This window comes from Hydra viridissima, unplaced genomic scaffold (assembly GCF_058129835.1).
Source record: "Hydra viridissima isolate aposymbiotic clone 2 unplaced genomic scaffold, HvirCarnegie_v1 scaffold_12, whole genome shotgun sequence".
Taxonomy (NCBI): domain Eukaryota; kingdom Metazoa; phylum Cnidaria; class Hydrozoa; order Anthoathecata; family Hydridae; genus Hydra; species Hydra viridissima.
The window spans coordinates 15301161-15323994 of record NW_028324311.1 but is presented as its reverse complement, the minus strand read 5'-3'; the positions used below and the strand labels follow the sequence as shown (position 1 = coordinate 15323994).

At 29.7% G+C, this 22834-nt stretch overlaps 2 protein-coding genes, 1 long non-coding RNA gene and 1 pseudogene across 4 annotated transcripts; 1 reads left to right on the top strand and 3 right to left on the bottom strand.

Annotated features, from left to right (window-relative positions):
• The first annotated feature begins 7061 nt into the window (after positions 1 to 7061).
• Positions 7062 to 8552, top strand: LOC149881486 (uncharacterized). The gene has a single exon (XM_090067995.1). The coding sequence runs from the start codon at positions 7341 to 7343 to the stop codon at positions 8550 to 8552; it is 1212 nt and encodes a 403-aa protein (XP_089924121.1). The 5' UTR covers positions 7062 to 7340.
• Positions 8553 to 10046: 1494 nt separating this feature from the next.
• LOC149881485 (extracellular calcium-sensing receptor-like) lies at positions 10047 to 13187 on the bottom strand (annotated as a pseudogene).
• Positions 13188 to 15113: 1926 nt separating this feature from the next.
• LOC149881484 (uncharacterized) lies at positions 15114 to 16955 on the bottom strand. The gene is made up of 4 exons (XR_016445662.1): positions 16224 to 16955; positions 15982 to 16046; positions 15720 to 15823; positions 15114 to 15391 (listed from the first exon to the last, which is right to left on the bottom strand). It is a non-coding gene; the product is annotated as an uncharacterized LOC149881484 (long non-coding RNA).
• A 1104-nt stretch (positions 16956 to 18059) lies between these two features.
• LOC149881483 (uncharacterized) lies at positions 18060 to 22502 on the bottom strand. Of its 2 annotated transcripts, XM_090068902.1 has the most exons (6): positions 22365 to 22502; positions 21841 to 22247; positions 19244 to 19492; positions 18919 to 19095; positions 18449 to 18736; positions 18060 to 18376 (listed from the first exon to the last, which is right to left on the bottom strand). In XM_090068902.1, the coding sequence occupies exons 1-6, from the start codon at positions 22468 to 22470 to the stop codon at positions 18077 to 18079; spliced, it is 1527 nt and encodes a 508-aa protein (XP_089925028.1). In that variant the 5' UTR covers positions 22471 to 22502; the 3' UTR covers positions 18060 to 18076. The 2 variants fall into 2 exon arrangements, with proteins under 2 accessions (XP_089925028.1, XP_089925029.1); XM_090068903.1 differs by lacking the exons at positions 18060 to 18376; positions 18449 to 18736; positions 18919 to 19095 and having other exon boundaries at positions 19123 to 19492; positions 21159 to 22247.
• Positions 22503 to 22834: the final 332 nt, after the last annotated feature.

Genomic DNA, 22834 nt, shown 5'->3' with positions numbered 1-22834 from the left:
TTGTGAGTAATAACTACAACTGTTGCGATGAATTTTACTTTAGAGGGTATGTACTTTGTATTTTATTGAAAATTTAATTCAAATAAGTGACACAACTAGTGTCCTGTAGATTTTAAAAACACTGTAAAAAATTGCGACTTATATTTGGTTTTTAAATTTTCAAAGCATGTAACTAAATTTATCCACATATATCCAAACTATTTTTTTACATACAATAACCACAACCCTAAAGTGTTTAGATAAGAAAGTTTGGCTACCCTTGTCTGCCCGCTCAATTTAGGCATAATTTTTTTCAGACCGAGTGTATTCTTTTACAAAATTGGAATTATTTGAAGAATGGCGAAAACTGAACGAAAAAAGAACAAAATTCTCTTCTATCATTTGCAAAAAAAAAAAAAATACAATTAAAAAACAAATAATACAAACATAATATAAATATACATAATAATACATAATACAAACAAAAAACAATTAAAAATTACAAGCTTATTCACTAAATTTGTACAAAAATGAAATGCAGCCAATAGATCAATGGATACTTTTTTAAATAAAAATTAAAGTGATTTGAGAGCAATAGTTTAGAATTTAAGATTAGTTTGCATCGGTCCTGTGCTTCAACGACATTTGAAGAAAGTCAGCCTCAATGTCGGCCAAAAAAAAAACTTTGATAACTCTTGTGTAAAAACCAAAAGACATAGAGTTGTAGACTTAGTGCAATCGCGGAGTGCCAGTGAATTAACCACAGCTGCTGAAATAGTACATCGTTTATCGGGTCAAAGAAGCGTAGCTACATCTATTAGAAAAAGTACAAAATCACTAAAGCGAAGAAAATCTTTTGATGTGATTTGTGGCGGCAGACAGTTGAGTAGCCATGAGGCATTAGCTTATTATGTAGATTCCAAGTGTACTAGTCACTCTTATAAACAAACAAGAAAGTGGTCTCTGAAAGCAGGACATGAAGTATTTCTTGCTTACAATAGTTCATGTTAATACAAAATGTTCTGTTACCCTCCATAAGACTTTATTTCTGTCTCAGAAACCATAACGAATAAAACAACTAAACAATTAATGGAAACACAAAGTCAATTTCTCAAAAATTAACCCTCTAAATTGTCACCTATATTAATAAGCAAATGAAAAGTGACGGAAGTTCTGGCAACAGTATCTACAAACAAAGATTTGAGAACTCCGATGCTAATGATGAGTTTCTGTTTGTATTTGCATTTCTCTAATTGAGATTGAGTGATGACTATCATAATATTATTTGGCAAATTCCCGGCCATCATCAATACTTTATTGCCGACCAATTAAATTCATCTTTTCAAAAGAAAAACATGAATTTAAAAAATATTATATCAGTGGTTCTACTCTAAAAAAAGATGAACGGTGAAGTAAAAAAGCATGGCCGATTAAAAATAAAACACAGTTTTGGTTTGTCTACCTTGCATACTTGGATCCGTACCTTTGAATGCTTGCTACACTTAAGCTACCTCTTGGACATAAAAAAGTGGCCAGCTAAAAGCAACGAGGATAAATTTCGTATCAGATAACGTTTGGAAGAAATCAAACAAAAGTTTTTAAAAAAAAATGGGACTTATTGTAGACAAGCCGAAACCTCGTTATGGCAGTACAAATGATGGCAACACAGCTTGGAAGTTTTTCTCTAAATCTGGAAATGAGCGGAGAGATTACACGATCAAACGCCGAAATAATTAAAAATTTAAGTGTTTCATTAAGAACGCTATCTTTTGGCCGTGACATTTATTGCGTCAAATTTGAAAAATTTTGCTCTGAACTTGGAACTTTATATTTAGATTTGTATTCGTGGTATGACGTGTAACTATAACGTGCCAGTTGCAGGTGCAAAGTTTTAATGTGAAGTACTGAAATTATAAAGTCGTATATTCTTTCGATCGGCCTGCTCTCGAATGAATCTCAAGAAGTCCAAAATATAGATAGCTGAAAATTTCGAGAGCATCGTACTAGGAAAAAGTCGCCTATTTCTAAAAATAAAGACTTGCTGAATATGCTCTTAATAACATCTGACCCTGTTATCAATTCACTAAGAGAACTGCCTTCAAAAAGAAGCAAAAAGTTGTCGGACGAGGTTTTGAATTTGATTGTCCCGCTTCCAAAAAAAGCAAATTGTAATTTTTAAGATTTCACTAAACAATTACAATATACATATTTTTAAAATACAATTCATTTGTGATTTTGGTATTCCTCTTACCTTATCCCTGCAATGCAACAGCTGCAGAGTTACGCGAAATTTTGTACTCAATTGTTTTTCTTGCCCATTTATAAGGATGTCTTTTAAAGTCGGACCAAGTCGGACATGAAACTATAATTATTGAAATCAACATCATGAGAATACAATAAATCTATAAATAATTGGTGACATTTCTAGACAATTTAAGAAAATTAACAATGAAAATTGGCTGTATTTCCTAAAAAGTAGTTATTTAATTGCTATGAAGAAATCTTTCTTTGGTAGCTGAAAAAATTAAAAATATTTTATGAATTACTATTATATTTCAATTACACATTTGTGTATTTGGTTTTTAAGAATTATCATTATACGTTTTATATCAAAAAATCCTAGTTTTCTTCTCTTGTCCCAAAAGCTCTTATTTTGCGTGGAAGTTTTTTTCTCTTCTGGTTTTAACAACTTTGTATTGAATTTCTTCTGGTTTTTTCAACTTTGTATTGAATTTCCTCTGGTTTTATCAACTTAGTATTGAAATTATTTTAGGTGTTCGTTATGGTATGGAGTTTTGTCACGTGATATTTTATCGCGGAAAAAAATATATCGTAGGTTTTTGAAAAACTTCGTCCAAAAAACGCAATAAATAATTTTATGTAGGTGTAGAAGAATAAAAACCCACCCATGAAAATAAATAGTATATACGTATATATAGATGTTATTTTTTTTAGAAAAGGTTGCACTACAATAATTTTTTTGGGGACGTCGTTTTGCTTTAGAATTGATAAAGTTATTTAATTTTAAATGTTTCAGTTTTGTTTATATACAAGTAAATTAAGCTAATTCTTTCGTCCCCACATAAAAATATATTCTGCAACTATTTATTTATTATGTCAATTAGTTTTTATTTTTTTTTTTGGTAGTCTAATAGGGTGGGTTTTTTGTTTTCTAAGTGGAGATTTTATAAATTTCCCCCGTCTTTAGATATTTTGTTGTTAACGCAACTTTTTACGCAAGAAAAAAATAAGAAAAAAAGTTTTTTTTTCGGTGCCAAAAGTTTAACGAGATACTTTAAGGAAATATTTCATAAAATGTATATGAATTGAAAATATTAAAACACCAATATCTTTGGAACCAAATAAGCTACAGAAGTGGTTGAAACCATTTTGAAAATAAAATATATTAAGGAATCCAATGCATTTTAAATAAAAAAGATTTACATTTGCTATAAAAATTGCCTAAACTCCCTAGTTATGGTAATTTTTATTTTTTATTTCAATAATATAAGCTATTAGCTTAAAGTAAAACCCGGAAATTTAAATAATAAAATTAATTTTTATTCTTTTATTGTAGCGCGATTTTAGGCAAAACTGAGCATTGTGGGGGTAGAAGGGGGAGGGGGTTGTGACCGAGGGGGTTTGCCCCATCCCTCCGCAAAAAAAAAGTCTTCTAAGTTACTAAACTTAAGGTAATTATTCAATAAAACAATAAAGTATTATTTATTTCAACCATTTAAGACTAGAACAATCGAATTGGTAAAGAAAATGTTTTTGTCCAATTAACTTGTATTAGACGATTTACCGTGAGTTTGTGACAATCTCTCCGTAAATCGAGCTTTTTAATTTCTGACGTAAATCGAACTTTTTAATTTCTGATAAGTAAAAACTCGTTAACTATTGTGCTCTTTTTTCAAATTTCGAATGTTTTGAGTTTTTGAAAAACGATTAACGTGAATTATCTTTTCTTTAAAAAAACATTAAGGCATCAAAGAGACCGCATAAAGAAAACAATTTAAAGCAGAAACATTTGAATTGGAAAAAGTAAAAACAAATAGAGGTTTCGAAAACCTTTGATATTCCACTAAATATTCTTTTAACTTGAAAAAAGAATAAAAATAAAATCTTAGACTCTTTTCGGTCAAGGAAATCTGGCTAAACGGGTGAATGCTGAAAAGTATTATCATGTCAACAAAGCTGTACTAAAATGGTTAAAACGAATGAGAGCTTTTATTCAAAAAAAGTCAATCTAAAATTGCTGACTTTTTTTGAAAATGTAAAATTTTAAAACACAATCTATATTGCATGTAGGCCTAAGAATCACAATTTGCTTGTTTTTTCATTTCTATTTGTTACTTTGACCAGAATATTCGAAAATAGTCAACTTTCTATAATTCGAAAATCTCTCTCATTCGAACTTTTATTTTTACCCATAAAATTCGAATCAGAGAGATTGTACTGTATATTTGAAAATTTTTTCACCTTTAAGGCAACAAATCGGGCTGCGTTATATATTAGGCCATGCGTTTATGTTTGGTAGATTTAAAATAGTTAAGAAAGCGAAGAAGAATAGTATGCAGCATCATGATGAAATTGAAACACAGCGAATTTGTAGGCTCGCAACTGATTTAACTAAGTGCACACGTGTGTGTACAAGAATGTGTTTGAGATTTGCAATGTTTTTTTTTTTCTTCAATTTAAAGCACTCCCCCTCTCTACTTTTTTTACCGTAATGAACGCCAAGACGTCAAAAGACATGGGTCTGAATATTCAACTGTATATTCATTAAAAATTATTCATTTGTTATGTGTGCATGCATATCTTATCTTCTGTGCTCTCAATTTAGCTTTTGATTTAACTTCTGTCAAATTGCGAAGTGTATCCTGACGAGTAATAATCCAGAAAACACCGGACAACAAATTTTTTTTTCTTCTTGAACACTGTCAGGTGTTTCTGATAGATTTTTGGGCGCTGATCACGAATATCGCATCAAAGTTTTCGTATCACATTTCGTATCTTCGGTTTTATCATTATTTTTGCGTAAATTTAAGAAAAATATTGCACTCAAAATACTTGTCGAGCCGGCAAAGATATTTTTGCCTCCTCTACACATAAAATTTGGACTCCTGAAGAATTTGGCGAAAGCACTGAACAAAAAAGGCGAAGGTTTTTGATATTTAAGACAGATGTTTCCAAGAGTTAGTGACGCGAAGGTTAAAGAAGGCATCTTTGTTGGTCCCCACAACAGACATGTTATGAGCGATAAGCGGTTTGAAGATCCGTTAGTTGGCCAGGAAAACCTTGTCTGCAGAGGCTTCAAAGTCGATGTTTACAATTTTCTGGGCTATTAAGAATGAAGTCAGTAGGGTATCATTTGTCCGGATACTTTTTTCCAGAGTCATTTTAGTTTTTCTTACCAAAAGAGACATCTACCTAGTGTAGTAAATGTTTGATGGTACACTTAGATAGAGCTTGTCGAGAGCTACAAAAATATACATAACAGTATGAGGTTTCCTTCATTTAACATAGAATTATACCTAAAAATAGTTTGTCCGGATACTTTTTTCCGTAACTGTATATATATATATATATATATACTTATATTTATTTTTTTACATTTAGACATTTTTCTTCTTCGAAAGGCTTAATGAAAATAATTTCATTAAATTGTGCGACTATAATTCACATTTAAGCGTACTTATAAATACGCGAAATTTCATCGCGAAATTCGGGACTTATTTTTTTTTTTAGATATTTTATATTTCGCTAAAGAAAAAAAAACATTTAATGGAAAAAAAGAACAACAAAACTTGATTTCTTTTTTTTTTTTTTCTGAGACTTCGTGTAACGTAAGTCTAAATGTCAATAACAAAAAAATTCTAATGCTGATTTTTAATGTCAGTGATGCAATCAACTGCCATGGAAGTTACTATTTTTAGTGTACTCACAGATTTATTATATATTCTTAATCGAATTATTAACTTACAGCCAGATTTTCAAAAGTTGCAAAGGTCGTACGTATTTTTTTTTATGAAGGCGAAGACTTCACGAGACTTTTTGTTAAGAAAAAAACGAAAAACGATCAAAAAACGCAAATATGATTTTATGTAGGTGTCAATAATAATTTTATATATATATATATTAGGCCGGATCATAAAAATTAATTTTTTTTAGAATTTGTGAAAAGTGGCGTGATATAGTGTTGTTTAATATTTACAAAAAAAATATTTCTAAAGAATTGATTATACTTTGCATTTTTAAGTTTTAAGGTTTTATATGCTAAGTATATTTACTTTAGTACATGCATTAACTGAAACATGCATTTAACCCTAATACTAGATATAATCCCAAGGTTATGAAACTAAACCAAACCTATACCTACCTAACTAAATTAACCCTAATGATATGATTAACTCCAACGCTATTATAACTTTATATTATTATATTATTATTATTATATTATTCTATTTTTATATGATTGTTTATTAATTTCTGCTTTTATCAACTGATTGCAGAATTTATCCGTCTCATCTTGTATTTTTAGAAATTAACTGAAATTCTGATATGTTATAAAATTGTAAAATAATTAATGATTTCAAGGTCTAAAGCTTCAAAGAATCGTCATATACTTTTTGGAGAAGGTCGTGAATTACCCAATTTTTGCTTGCCAACCCACAAGCAAGTAGGCAAAGCATACTTGTCTGAGAAGAATTATGAAACTGAACCACTACGGTCTGTTTGTAAGAGACTAGCAGAGAAACTTTCTCAGATATGGATTAAAGCATCAGTTCCTACTATAAGTCTTCGAGGCATAGAATTACAGCTGGAGAAGTACATAGGCAATGTTCAGAAAGTGATTCGATCAAAGTCTGCAACAGCCAAACAAGATGAAATAGAAAAAGATCTTGACACATTGTTTGACATTTGTTCGTGTAAATGCAAAGAACTTTCGTCTTGTTGCTGTCCAATGGTTCTGAAGGTGCCAGCAATTGAGCATGAATTCCTAACTGATCAACGCACTATACGTGTTGGCAGAATAGCTGGAATCGACAAGAAGGAATCCGCACGTGCTGAGAGGCGTTTAAAACGAAAATCTGTTTCATTATCAAGAAGAGACTGCAGTTAAGTGTGCCAGAGTCGTTGAAGCATCTGACAATGAATCAGATAATGAAACAGACAACAATTCTGACACCGAAACTTATTCCCCTTCCGTATCAGATGTCGATACCGAAGTCACATCTACTCGTCTGAAAAACCGTTGTTTAAAAAATATTGCTCTACAAGCAGATGGTTTTGGCATATCAGATAGAGCAGTTGCCGCGATTGTATCAGCAACTCTGGTTGATTTTGGTATAGAACATATGGGGCCAGTGGATCGGAATAAAATTCGCAGAGAACGAAAACTACTGAGAACATCCTGTAAAAATGCTGATTGTAGAATTACTGGATTGTATTTTGATGGAAGGAAAGATCAGACTTTAAAACTTGAGGGGGATAGGCAGACTGTGATTTCTGAGGAACATATTTCCATTTTATCAGAGCCAAATTCAAAGTATGTTGATCATTGTACGCCAACAAGTGGATCAGCCAAATCCATTGCAGATTCAATAATTGATACTGTTGACTGTACGAACCTTGTTTGTATTGGTTCTGATTCAACTAACGTTAATACTGGTTTAAACAATGGAGTTATACGCAGAATGGAAATTGAACTTGGTCGACCACTGCACTGGTCCATTTGTCTTTTACATCTGAACGAGCTTCCTTTGCGACATCTTTTTCACTCCTTAGATGGTGCAACAACTGGACCCCATTCATTTAATGGACCAATTGGCAAGTCTATTTCAATGTCTGTTAAGAAACCCATAGTCAGCTTTGCCATACTTGTTGGTGAACCTATTATATGCAATAAGCAGTTGTTAAGCAGTGATCAACTGTACTTTTTCGAAATTATTAATGCGGTGAAGACAGGTGTTGTACCAGATAGATTTAATTCTAGAACACCTGGGCGACTAAACCATGCAAGGTGGTTGACACTAGCAAACCGTGTTCTACGCCTCTATATATCTACTGAAGATCCATCAAATGAACTAATACTTTTGGCTAAATTTATTGTGAATTCATATGCGGTTGTTTGGTTTGACATTAAGAAACATTCAAACTGCTGGAATGCTGCTCCACACTATTATAAAATGATAGAAACATCACGATTTCTTCCTGTGCGTTATCGAATAATTGTTCAGCAAGTTTTGAAGCGCAATAGCTACCCGGCTCATATCCAGAGCATTATTCTGGCTATGCTCAAAGACAACCGTCAAGTGATCCGTAAGCTTGCGTTGAAGAGAATTCTTCGTGCTCGTGAAGATGACATACCAAATCGAAAATTTCAACTCCCTGAGATACGATTTCAAGCGACTAGTTATGAAGAACAGATTGACTGGCAAACACAGCCCCGCTTGGAACCTGTTCTGACAAAACATATTCCAACTGTACAAATATTGGCATGGCTTTCGTCAGTTGAAGACATAGTTATTGACATTGAGCCATTTCCATGTCACAAATCAAAGTGTTGAACGTGTGATTAAAATTGTGACTGAATCAGCATCTAAAGTTTATGGTCATGAAAATCGTGATGGCTATATTCGCGTTCAACTGGAGCGCCGCAAGTTGATGCCTCACTTTGACACAAAATCTGAATTTAAGAACATTTAAGTATAGTTTCTATTCAACGTTTGCTAATGATATATTGTTTTGACTGTTCAAATAATTTGAATTTTATTATAAATTCAATCAATAAATTATGTAACAAATGAGCGTTTTTAAGTTAATTTATTTGAAAACTTCAAAGGTAAAAATACAAAGTATAGCAAAGTAGTAGCGAAAAACGGTTTGCAGCATTGCATTCAGCGTATTTGAGAGCCAATTACTGGAAATTCCCGAAGAAATTTTCCAAATTTTTTTAAGTTATGATCCGGCCTAATATATATATATATATATATATATATATATATATATATATATATATATATATATATATATATATATATATATATATATATATATTTACGTTTGTTAGCGTAGTGAAAATGTTTTAATAAAGAAAGCCACCGATTTCTTAGTTTAAACTTCCACACATTCAAATTTTTTTTTTTTTATGTAGGTTCATATAAATATAGATTCATATAGGTTTTAAATATCTAGCTGAAATTTTTTTATAACCTCTGTTTTTAAAGTTGTTTTTAACCTCTAAGCAAGCTTCTTGCAAGCTGCCAAGTTGTTGTTACTGAGTGGATGTGTGGATCCAGATTCCTGATGCCAGTCAGTTGTTTTTGATTTTGAACCAAGAGGGTCCGTAAAACCATGAACGTGAAAACTTTTTTATCATAAAAAATTTTCACTTCGTAGTAAAGTATGAATAAAGGGTAAAAATAAACCTATGACTATAAAATAAAAATAAAATTATTACTTAAACTTAGATGTTCTTCTCAAAGTTTGATTAGGCTTAACACATTAAAAAGATAAAAAATTTTAAAATCTTTAAAATTTATTTTAAGACATACTTTGCTGTTAATTGACCATTTTCATGGTCCTTGTTTGTAAACCCCAAAAAAAAATTTATATTCATCAATTCAAAAAAATATAAAAATTGTATTTTTGAATTTGAAAGTTTCTCGAAAAATTTTTGGTCCCAAATATTTAACGAGATACCTTAGGAAAATATTTGATAAAAAGTCAAACTGTTAAAAATATTTAAACACCAAAATCTTTGGAACTAAATAAGCCAAAAAGCTGGTTGAAACCATTTGAAAAATGATAAATCTTAAGGTATGTAATCCGTTTCAAATAAACAAACTTTAATAGAAACAAATAAAAACTATAATAAACGTCTTTAAAAAAAACAAGCAAATAATGAATTTGAACTTTATCTACTGTGATTGTAATATTTATTTTAAGAGCTTTTTAAGTCTCTACGAACGAGAGCGCTAAAAGCAAAAGATATAAATTATTTTACGCCGCTTAACTGCAGTATTACCCTTATTTTATCATATTTATTCTAAATAACAAAATTTAAGTTGCCTGAATATCTTAATAAACGCCATAAATTTACTTTGAATACAACGTAATAAATTTACACCAATTTACTTTATGTATTTTACCTATTTAAGATTAATCAAAGAATCACTTGGCATCTTTTTCCTCATAAACTGTTTTATCATTTAATTCATCATGATCAATCGAGGTTATTTTTGTCGCTGTCGTTTCTGCATCGCTGGTCAGAACCCTATCAGACGCAGTTTTTTTTGGCTCAACAGCATTTACACGTTTTGATTTTTGTCCTTAGTCTGTTTTGCTTGAATAAAAGATGCTCCGTGTCGAAAACGTGCATACCCCACATAAACTTTAGGTAAAACTAAGCAAGCCATGAACGTGAAACCCAAGACACTGGCTGTAAACGCCATCACCACCGCCTGAAAGTTTCCTTTTACGTATTAAAAAGTGGGTAAAAAAGCAACGATGATGATGCATAATGCAATACTCGTGAAGCTTAAAAATTTTGGCTCGTAAAAGGTATGTGCGTTATTCCGCTCACGAAAAGCGCAAAAGGTTGCCGCAATAAGCAAAATAAAAGGGACGAACGTTGAAACTAACCTAGCCGCCGTAAACTCCAAGAAGCAACGTTTCTCAATCTTAAAATCAGCTTCAATGGTTGCTACAGGATTTTGTTCTGAATCAATCCTGACCCACGCAAATATTGTACCTAACTCCAGAAGAAGTAGCAACATCATTAGCATCAACTGCATCAGAAACAACCGCCCCTTTAAAAAAGGCTTCGCATTTTTTTCGAGGTATTTTTTAAAAATTTAGTCTTGATGATCAGAAATGAAGAAAAGCCCATTAACAATAAAAAAAACGCTCCGTTTCGCACGTGACACAACGGCAATGATGGCTCAACTATATGAAGAAATCCAAAGCAAAATGTCAAGAAACACAACAAGCATGACAATGTAATAATATGCGGAGATGATTCGTCTGTTAAAATAAATTGCCGAAACTTAAAGAGAAGAATGCCCGAAACAAAAGAAAAGAGCAGCCCAATACCACTTGCTATAAAAATTGTAATTCCTTCTGCATTTTTAAAAGTTAACCAGAAAACAGGTGTAACGACACAATTAATATTATCACTCGTGTGATAACCTTTGGGGCACGTTTCACACTTTGACGCCATTATAGTATCACTGTAGTTTGTGCCTTCACACTTTTTGCATTCCCAACAGCAATTAGTCTTGGAAGTGTAATATTCTCCTTTTTGGCAATTCTTGCTACATTGAGAGTCTGGATACTTATTGCTAATTTCTTTAAACCAAAATGGCCATTGGATTTGTACTTCGTTCAACACGAGGCTATTCGTACGCGTTCTGCTCCAATTTCCGACGGTTTTGAATTTTGGTGTACCGTTAATGAATTGCAAATTCTCAATGGAATAGAAGACAAAAGAAGCGTCACCCGATTGATCGAACCCAACAAGGTCTTGTGCGCTATTTAAGAACGAAATGTTTCTCACTATGTCAGTTAAAGCAGCAGGATCGATTTTTGGAATTGAACAAGTTTGCCCGTGCTTACAATTTTTTTCTAGAAACACGTAAATAGCGCGAGTGAGAACTGTTGCTGCATCTATTAAGTTACTAGTTTTTTCTCCGAGACTCGACAATGTTTGAACCAAGGATTTGATTACAATAGAACAATTATTTTTCCCCGTAAGAATTTCTTTGTTTATCGAAATGTTTGTCGGTTCACAATGAAAATTATTTTTCAAATAGTTTTTTAGCCACATGTTACATAGATAATTTGTCTTTACTTCGTTTTCCATGTATTCTACAAACTTCGGTAGTGCTTGCTGTTTAATTGAAACAGATATTATACCATGCAGCTGATTTTTAAGTGTTACGTTTATGGTTTCTGCGGTAGGGCTCCAAGTGTCACTTGTCAACCAAATGCGCCCTAAACCCATTTTGTTTGCTTCCATCAAAATATTTTCTCCTATGTCAAAGACATAACAAAACAGGATGACAACTTTGGCCTTTGATCCTTTTATGATATTGACTGCTTTCTTTACGGCGGATTCAGTATTTAAGAATGAGTTAACAGGTATGAAAAATTCGTTATCTACACAGATGCTAGTGTTAACTGTTCGACTTTTAAGATCACTGATTACAAGTCTTCCATAGCCGTCATCTGAGCCGATAGCAATAATGTAAGTCCAATTGAAAGTTTTTATTATGTCCAGCATAACTGAAACTTGATGAACGTCAGATGGAATTGTTCTAAAAAAAGACCTATATAAGTTTGTATTACTTAACAAAGGGCTAGAAGCAGCATGGCTGATAAGCGGAATCTGATACAGCGACATTAAACCTGCGAGCGGAATAGTTGTAGCACTTCGATCGGTTCCAATAAGAGCAGTAGCTGGTTGAATGTTGTCGGGATTTGTTTGGTTGACCCCTGAGCAGTGTAAAAACTCTGCCCGACATACAGAGTTGCTGCGCACCATTGATACAAACTCAATAGCTATAGACATAGTTACTGGTAAGCTTCTGTGGTCATCGTCAAGACGTAATCCAATATTAGCCCACTGTGTTAAGTTAGGATTTTTGTTTGCGTTATCAACAGCGTATTGAACAGCGAATGCATTTATCAAGCCATAAAGGCTCACAACATCATATGAATCGTCCTCTGTGAATTTAAGTACTCCTTGAATAGTGTAATTTCCTTTTTGAATACTAATGAGGCGGCTTGGATATTTATTATTTATAATATAGCTTTTTTGCAGACATTGATTTTGGGCCATTCTATATTTTATCGCAGCAAAAAAAAAACAGATTTGAAACCACATTATTTTTTTTTTTTCTTTCTTGCTTGCTTTTTAAATAAACTTTATTGCAAATTTTGGCTTGGGTGTGTATATCTAAAAAATCTTGAGTTAAATCTTATGCTTTTAAAAACAACCAAAAATACAAACTTGCTTTCAAAACGTATGGCCGTATGTCGACTCACCAAGTAGTAAAACTAGAATTTACATTTCAGAATACAACAGCTCCAAAAACAAAACAGCAGAAACTTTCAAAAAACATGTATACATAAATATTTCTTATGTTGAAAGAAAATAGTTTTTACTCAATAGCACAACTATTTTATCTCTCTGTATAAAAACCGCCATTAAATATTTCCTGAGTTAAATAATTTAGCAAACGCTCTAATTTGTTTGAATTAATTTCTTTTACATTTCGTATTCTTTTGTGAAAAAAACTGTCGTAAATTTTAAATTTGCTATAAAAACAGCCTAATAATATTAACAAATGAAAATGTTGTCTAAACAAAATTGTTGAACGCAATGAAATTCATATTTCATTTTTTATAAGAACTTATATTGCAAACTCTATATAAATTTTAGTCAAGTTCAGTTTAGACTAGTTAAATATATCTATCCAAACTTTCTTATGAGTAAAAATTTTTCAAAAAACAAAAGGTTGCACCCTACATCACCAAATTTGCTGAAATTTGGCACAAAAGTGTAAAGATGTAAGTTAGGAAAGACTGTGAATTTTTTTTAAAAATTTTTTATCCTTTGAAGAATTTCAGCATTTTAAAGTTTGTTAGATTTTGACTGAAAAATGAGGGGGGAAAAGTGCCGAAAAGTGTTCGTTTACTATTACCCTTATAAGGTGCTCGTAGTAATTTTGCAAAGCTTAATTTTGGTACCAAAGGAGTTTGAATCCTGTTTAATCTGAAAATTATAGATTTGTGTCTCTCAAAACAAAAAAATATAGTTTATTTCAAGATCTACAAACGCACCAACTAATGACAATAAAAAAGAGCATTGACAACTATAACTCTAGAAAAAATCTGACTGATAGAAAAAACTTTTGGTTTTAATTTTCTTAAAGATTAGACATAAATCTACTTTACGAACCAATTTTGTTTTGGCCTTATGTTTTGCTGAGAAGTTATTGATGTTTTGGTTTTTCACTTTTTCTAAAGAAATTTAAAAAAATAATTTAGCAAATTCATTTTGGTTTTGATCTTACTACAATTATATTTGTTTTTAATTTAATTTTGAGTCAGTTAATTAAAAAAAAATAGAATGTGTGTTACGTGATTTCAATTTTTACAAAGTTGCTACAAAATATTGTTAAATATTTTGTAAACTTACAAATTTGTTATTTTCATTACATAACAGTTATAGCATTTGCATTGTTATTTTCATTACATAATAGTTATGTAATTAAATTAAATAATATTATGTAATCTTTTTTTTTTTATTGATTGTTTTATTGTAATAAAATAGTGATTATCTCATCAATAAAATAAGTAATAAAATGACAAGTGTACATAATAGTATCCAATAAATATTACCTTGTTAAATTATATAACTAAATATAATTATATTTAGTTGTAATCTACTTTCACCCTTATTTTTGGTAGATAATTAGTAGAGAATTGATAATAGTTAGTAGATAATTAGGCATTTAAAGTATGTCTATTAAAACTAATAGCTATTTGTTCAAGCAAATGTCCTTTATAAATATAACTTTATTTTTATTTTAACCATATTGTTTGTGTACAAGTGTACTTTGCTCATTAGGAATATTGTATTGAAGATTTCTTCTATTTAAGTGTTTAGACTATGATTCCTCATTATAGTTTAAACGAACAAATTTGAAATTTTTTTTTTGAATCTTTTCTGATTACTTTTATATCTCACTATTAACATATCATCGTGATATGTTAATAGTGAGATATAAAAGTAATCAGAAAAGTTGCTGTAATCCATTTCTGACTCACAAAAAGGTGTGTAGAGGTAAAAGTTTATACATTTACATAAAAATGGGTAATACCATTGTTAATAAGTTGTTTATTAGGATTTGTTCATTGTTTTATATTAATAGTATAATTAATGTTATAGCATTTGAGTAATATCCCAGCCAGCATTTCAACGTTGATTTAACGTTGATTCAACGTTGATTTACGAACGTTGATTTAAGCGTTATTTGGAAACAAAATATCGACGTTGGTTCAACGTTAAAAAATCAACGTTGAACTGACGTTACGTTTTATGACCTTTCGAGAGATAATACTTTAAAACATTTGCTTAAATGTATTTGTATTTAAAAATTTACAAGTGGGGGTAATTTCTCTTTTTCACCACTTCGCTTTCGTTTCACTCAACGTCACCCTCTACTGCAAAGTCATCGTCATCTTGATTTTCTTTATCACCTTCTTCAAGAACTTCTTCATCTTCTACTTTGTGGTTGCAGGATTTCCGTTTACCTCCATTTAAACGATAAGGAGCATATTTCAAGCAGAAGGCTATAAACGTCCGAGTTTCTTTGTCTGTAGCTTTTGCATCACAGCGCTTAATCGATTCAAGAAAATAAATTCAAAAATATTCAAATTTGGTGAAGTGAATAAAAATGCAGAGAAAGGAGGAAAGAAAATCTTCCAGCAACACTATTTTATTGTAATACATGATGTTTTCAATTTTTAGTCGTTTAAACAGATTTATTTTATTTTTTGATGAACTTGTGCATAAGAAGTTTGACATCTAATTTTTGTGAAATCAACTAAATTTATTTATTTTCAACAGGCAGCCAATAAATAGTATACAAAAAAGTTTTTAACAAAACAATATAGATCTGCATCTTACCTAATTTTTAACATTTAAAATCTAAGTAATATCCTACCAATTACAGCTTTATAAATATTCAACCCTTCCATAGGTAATTTCACAGTTACTTTTTCTTTCAAACCAACCAAATTAAACTTTGAAATCTGTTTGTCATCAGCCCTAAAATTAGAGAACTGATATAAAACGTTGGCAACACAAGATTAAACATGTCAAAAGAGAATTTCAACATTTAAAAATCTTTCTAAAAATAAAAAATCGGTGGAACTATTTTTCTTTACAAAACTAGTAAGTGTTATTGATTAAAGAAATGTTTTAACCTGTTTATCATGTTTGTAATACTTTTCTTTTGATTGTTACGACCAATGGAAGATAGCTGCCTCACCTGATGTAAAAATAGAATACAAAATAATATCTCTATGAACAATGTGGCGATCCTGCACAATAGAAGATCTATATTCTCAATGGACATTTTTGGGAACATCCACCCAATACCCAAGATATAGATAACGTCCACCCAATGACATTAATCAGTGGTGCATTTTAATAAAAAATAACTTACAAACATTTTAAGAACTCTTTTGTCAACTCCCATTTTTCAATCAAATTCATATAGAAAATTAACATCATCAAAGTGTATTAGTATCTCTTTTTTAGCAAAATTAATTGCGCTCTTTATCACAAGTGAGCTTCATAGCGTGTCAATATAAATGTCAATAGAAAAAATATAAAAGCTAATAGAAAAAAGTGCGCGTAAAAATGTTACTCGTCAAGTAAATTCAAATCAGATTTTTTTCACTTTACAGAGCATTGAAGCATATCCACATCAGTAAACACAAAATCCTTTTAAGCCCAAAACCCTTTATGAAAGTCTTAATATAAGAAACTGCAAAATATAAAATTTAAAAAAAAATAGCAGTCACTCAAATATATTATTTGGGTTGTTAGTTTGGTTTTAGTAGAGAGAATATCACAGGATTCCAAATTACAATTAATATTTTTTCTCATAATTAAAATGCTGATCTTTTGTGAACACTTCCTCGAAACATATTAAACAAAAACACAACAAGCGCTCGTATTTAAATTTGAAGTAAAAATTAAGAAAACAAACAAACAAAAAAACATCGCATAAGCTGTAAGTGGCTAAATAAATTTATTATATGCAATAAATAAATTAATTAAATACAAAGTGTATTGAAGGAATTAAGAAACGAACTTTGAAGACAAAATATAGAAAAGACAAAAAAATGAATTTTTTATATTTGAAATTGGAGAATTTACAGTAAATGTTTAAAGATCAAATTTACATAGAAATAACGTAAAAACTCAAATAAAAATATTCAATTAGAAATTAAAATTTGAAATTTCAATAAGACGTTTCAGTAAAACATATGAAATTTCAATTTGAAGTTTTAATTAGAAAATTCAAATAAAAAGTTCAATTAGAAATTAATAATAGAAATTTCGATTAGAACTTTCAATTAGAAACTTTGATTAGAAATTAATATTAGAAAATAGGATTGATGAAGTTTGGATTAGAAAAGTTGAATAGAAACTTATAGATAACCAAGTTTTTATTTTAATTTAAATTAGAAACTAAAACTTGAAACTTAAATTTGAAATTTGAAGTTTATTTGTAAAAGTTCAAGTTTGATGTTTACGTTAGCAATTTAAATTAGAAAATTGTATTAGATATTAAACTAGAAATTCAAATTAGAAACTGTAAATAGAAATATTAATATAAGACTTATCTTACGCTAGATAAGTAAACTAGAACTAATTATTTGAGATTTAAATCAGAACTTTAAATTAGAAATGTAAGTTAGAAGTTTAGAAAAGAACCTTATATTACACACTAAAAAATTATGATGTTATATTTTAAAAAAATATAACGACAAAGTTGCGCGAACTAACATCATTATAACATCAATATAACGTCATTATAACATCAAAATGATGTTATATTTAAAAAATATAACATCATTTTTCAAGATATAACATCAATATAACTTTATTATAACATCAATATAACGTTATTATAACATCAAAATGATGTTATATCTGAACAATATAACATCATTTTTCAAGATAAATCGTCAATATAACATCAATGTTTATTGTTATATTGATGTTATATCTTGAAAAATGACGTTATAATTTTCAGATATAACATCATTTCAATAAATTTCATCACAATATTTAAATAAATCTGATACACATAGCTGTTATATATAATATAATACAAACACAATATTTAAATAATTCTCTTGACCTATTCATAGAAACTAATCCTATATATATATATATATATATATATATATATATATATATATATATATATATATATATATATATATATATATATATATATATATATATATATATATATATATATATATATATATATATATATTATTAGCACTTTAATAAACCATATTTTTTTAAATAGTTGGTTGCTTTATGTGACTTGTAGAGAAAAGTGTCCTTCAAAATAATTTCCTGTAAAACACCTAGTGTTTGCGCATAACTCGATGGATATGTCAGGTCCATAAGATAGTAAACGGCAATGATGCAACAAAACACTTCGCTGGCTGATGAAATCTGTGCTTTCTGTAGCTCACATCCATTTCTGCTACGAATCATAAAATGGGTTTCATTGAATACTACTTGTGGACCTGGTATTGATACTTCCAGCATTTCATCCAGATTATCAGCCTGTTAAACAATTTCATAATTAAAAATTTATATTGCAGAGTAATCTATACAAAAAATAATGTTACTATTTACCTGAATTAAATGGAAAGATTGGAAAGAAGACTTTTTACAGGAAACATCACCTTGAAACTTCACTAAATTCAAAAAAGCTGACCCTTCGGAAAAAACTATATTACAAAACTCTTTAGAATTACGCTCAAAATCTTTAAACATAGGATAAAGCCTACAAAACTCGCTTATAAGAAGAAATGGAGATAATTGCAGTCGAATCGGAATCCTTTTAAATATCTGGGGCTCAAACAAATTTCGATTTAAAATTGCCAAAACTTGAGTCGAAGGCTTATTTTTCTGCAGCTCAATCTGTTAAAGAATATGTATTGTGAATACAAATGTAAATATTAAAATAGTAAAAAAATTATATAAAATATACATTAAATTTAATACTTTATATAAATACAACACCAATGATTAGATTTATTGATAAATCTATTTTATAGTACAAATTTTAATTTTGTACAATTAAAAGCTATTTATATACAAACCTCAACTTCATGAAGTAACTGTTTTTTACTTAAAACAGGTTCAGCTGAATTTACTAACGCCAACAAAGAAGATGATTTTTTGGATTTAGAAAGTTGTCCAAATTTTGGACTTGCCTTGTTTGACTTTGTCCATTGTTGCTGTCTTAATGTATTAGCTATTAAACCTAAAAGCTTATCCTGAAAATAATATCATATCTCAAAATATTTTTGTTTTATATTATATTGCTACATTATTGGCAACACAAAAATTGTTGCAAACTAATTATTGAAAACATAAACTGTATTATATTATATTTATGAAGTTAAATTAATAAAGTAAACGCACCCAGTCCTCCATACATAATGGAAATCGACTTATCATTGAAGACTTTAGACGTGCAAAAAACTCTCTTCTTACCCATTTATCATTGCTTTGAGGCAGAAAATCCTTGCAATAATTAATTAAGGAGGTTTTTAACTGTTTTTTGATATCGTTGATAGAAATACTTTTTCCATTCAAATACTCTATCACTGAAAAATTAAAATATTCTTCAATGCTACGAATACCAGCTTCAGGAAATGGTACTTTTAAGATCTAAAGAATACAAAATATTTACAATTACAAAATTTTTCTAAATAATAAAACTATCCCTGAACAAATATTATTGATATTAACTCAAAAAGCACATTTTTAATAATTATGACGCAAAAATAATTCTAAAAGAATTATTGTTTCTGAAATCATAATAATGTAATTAATTGTTTATCACCAATAACTATTTCACGTAAATTTATAAAGGACATTTCCAGAAAAAAATAATGTTTATATTACAAAAAATTTAAATTGGGTATTGCTGTTGGAAACAAAAGTATTTTATTTGTGTCATCAGAGCATAATTGAAGAACACACCAAGGAAAAAGAAGACTGTCTGCTTCTATATATTTAATACCAGGCGAAATTTCAGCTGTGATGTAAGCAGAATAACTTTTAATAATTAACTTCTGCGCTTTGAAAATACGCTTTTCATTTTCTGTTAAAATTTCAAGAATTTTATAGAATTCTAATTTATTTTCATTTGTGTCAGAAACAATGTCACCTTGCTTATAATGAATTCCATTAATGACTGCACTTGAAATAAAACCATCCTTAAATTTTAATTGATCAACCTCTCCATAAACATCACATCGTCGTTCACCAAAAGAATTAAAAAACAATCCAGTTGTATTTACAATCATTGCTTTGCAAGCTGAATACGGAATATTTTTAAAATTAAAATGTCTGAAATTTTTTATTACTTGATGTTTACGTTCAAACGCAAGACAGAGATGTCCACGTAACGACCCAAATAGAGATGCTTGTGATGGATAGTGTACAAGAAAATGTAGTTTTGGAATAAAACTGTTTGAATATAATTGAAGGAAACTGCAATGATGTGCTTGAATACAAACCTTTAGGTCCTTAATATAAATATCAGTTACTAACGGAGACATACATAGCTGCACTATTTGTATAAGTTTAACTAAGCATGAAAGGTGAGGATCAGATAAATCCATAAATCTTAATAAATAAAAACACAGCACACGAGAGAGAGTTAATACTTGTCCACTACCAAATTGTCCTCGGATTTTAAGTGAAGGTAAAATAACACCAGGCTTTTCAACACCAGAAGGATATATATATGATTGAAGCCATTGGTTAAGATCAGCTAAGGAAAACTTTTCTGGTATACAGTACAGTAAAAATAATTCTAAATGTAGTGGCACAACCCCTTCCAATAAATCATGCATTGGATCAAAAAGCAACTGCTTGGTGACATCGAAATTCGGAATATCTGATAAAATACTGAAGTTAACAATACCATAGTTTCTTGACCATTTTGTTCTATCAGTTTTACTTAGCCCAGAATTCAACTCATTTAAACGTATGACATGTTCAGGCAAATTTCGAATCAGACACTCTTCATGTGTTGTAAACTCAATCATTTCAGCCCGCGTAGAATTACAGCGCCTACAGCAGCGAACAGTTTTTTGACTAAATCCTTCTTTAAATCCTCCAATTGAACTTGCTGTTAAAGAATCCCCAGAAAAGTATAAAACCTCAGCTGTAACTGTCATTAACTTTCCAGCAATACTTATTTTTACGCCTGTATATAACATTTGTATTGTTTCTTTAAAATCTTTAAGTAAAGAAGAAAAATAAACAAAATTCTTAGTAAGCTTACTAAATGTAAAAACCAATGGGAAAATAGATGATGTTCTACCTCTATACTTTCCAGGAATGTTAAGAATTTGAAAGTACATAACCCAAAGTTTGTGTTTCGAATGGGCTTTACCAATTGGATTTGTAATGCCAATGTCATCTGCATAAATAGCTAATTTAATATGATGATGTGTGTTTGATACCTTTGTAAACTCTTTAATCTCAGGTGATTGTAATAAAAATTCTAGCATCATCATAAATGGAACAACTGATCCTTTACCAACAATCTTTATAGTAGGCATAGAAAATACATGTTTAAAGTATTTTTCACGAGAATGTTGCGATGATAATTTTTTACAGGAATCATTTAGTTTTTTTACATCATAAATTGGGTCAGTAAATAGCTCTTTTAAAGTTGAAAATATAACATCTAAAACAGTCTGAGAACATCTGTACTTAGACTGCAAATGTAAAGCTAACATACCAAGATAATCATTATTTAAATCATCAACATTGTCATACACTATTTGATCAACTATTATATTAGGTTCAGTATTATTGTCAACAGTATTATTTTCTTTAGCACAATTAGCAATATGCTTTTGATAACCATATAAACTTTTAAACTTGGAAAAACAATTAATACAAAACACTGCAGCACCATTACCATGTAATTTTAAATGATTTCTCATTAAAGTGTAAGTATTTGAAATAAAAGGACAATTAGCACAATAAAAAGTCACCTTTCTTTTGGTTATTTGAGGTCTATTGCAGTTAGATGAGCCTGCAACTAACTCTGTACCACTGTCAGTTTCTATAGATATATTTGTTAATGATGTTGTAGAGCAAGCTGAATAATTTTTTAACGATGATTGTAATTGTGATTGATAATTAAGAGAGGGATTGAAGGAGATGTGTTGATCTATATTGACAGCAGAATCAACTTCATTTCTTTCTGAATTGTTGAATTCTTCTAAATGAGCTAAAAACCCATTTAATGGATAGCTATTTGAAATATCTTTGAAACTGGAAACTTCTACTGTCATTTCCACTGATTGTTCACATATTACTGCAGGAAAAGTTGAAGTGTTTACCGCGCAACCAAGCCATTTTAAATTTGATATGTTTTGAACATTAAAAGTAGAACATACTAAAAAAAACAATATTACTATTATATATACATACATATATAATTTGGGAACTCTGTATATAGTTGTATTATTAATTAATATTTTATTCATTTATAAACTATATCAAGTACACTTACTATTTGCCATAAATGCATTTAGATCATTGGATGTGGCAACAACAATTTTTGACTCCCCATTACAAGTAACTTTTACAGCTTTCATATTAAATCTACTCTTTGTCATTTATATATAAAGTTATAAATAATAATTCATATATATATATATATATATATATATATATATATATATATATATATATATATATATATATATATATATATATATATATCTGTGTGTGTGTGTGTGTGTGTATTTTTTCAAAACTTCCAGATCGAGTTAGAGCCCTTTATTTTGATGAAATTTGTTGTTAAATACCTTTTTTTCCGTTTTAAACAATGATCTTTCAGAATCTGCAAAAAGTCTTGAAACGAGGCATATTGTTAAAACGGCCTCGTTTCAAGATTAAATAAAATAATTTATTCCTGAAAATATAACATCATTTTAACATGTTAAGTATAACGTTAAATATAACATCAAAATACAAATA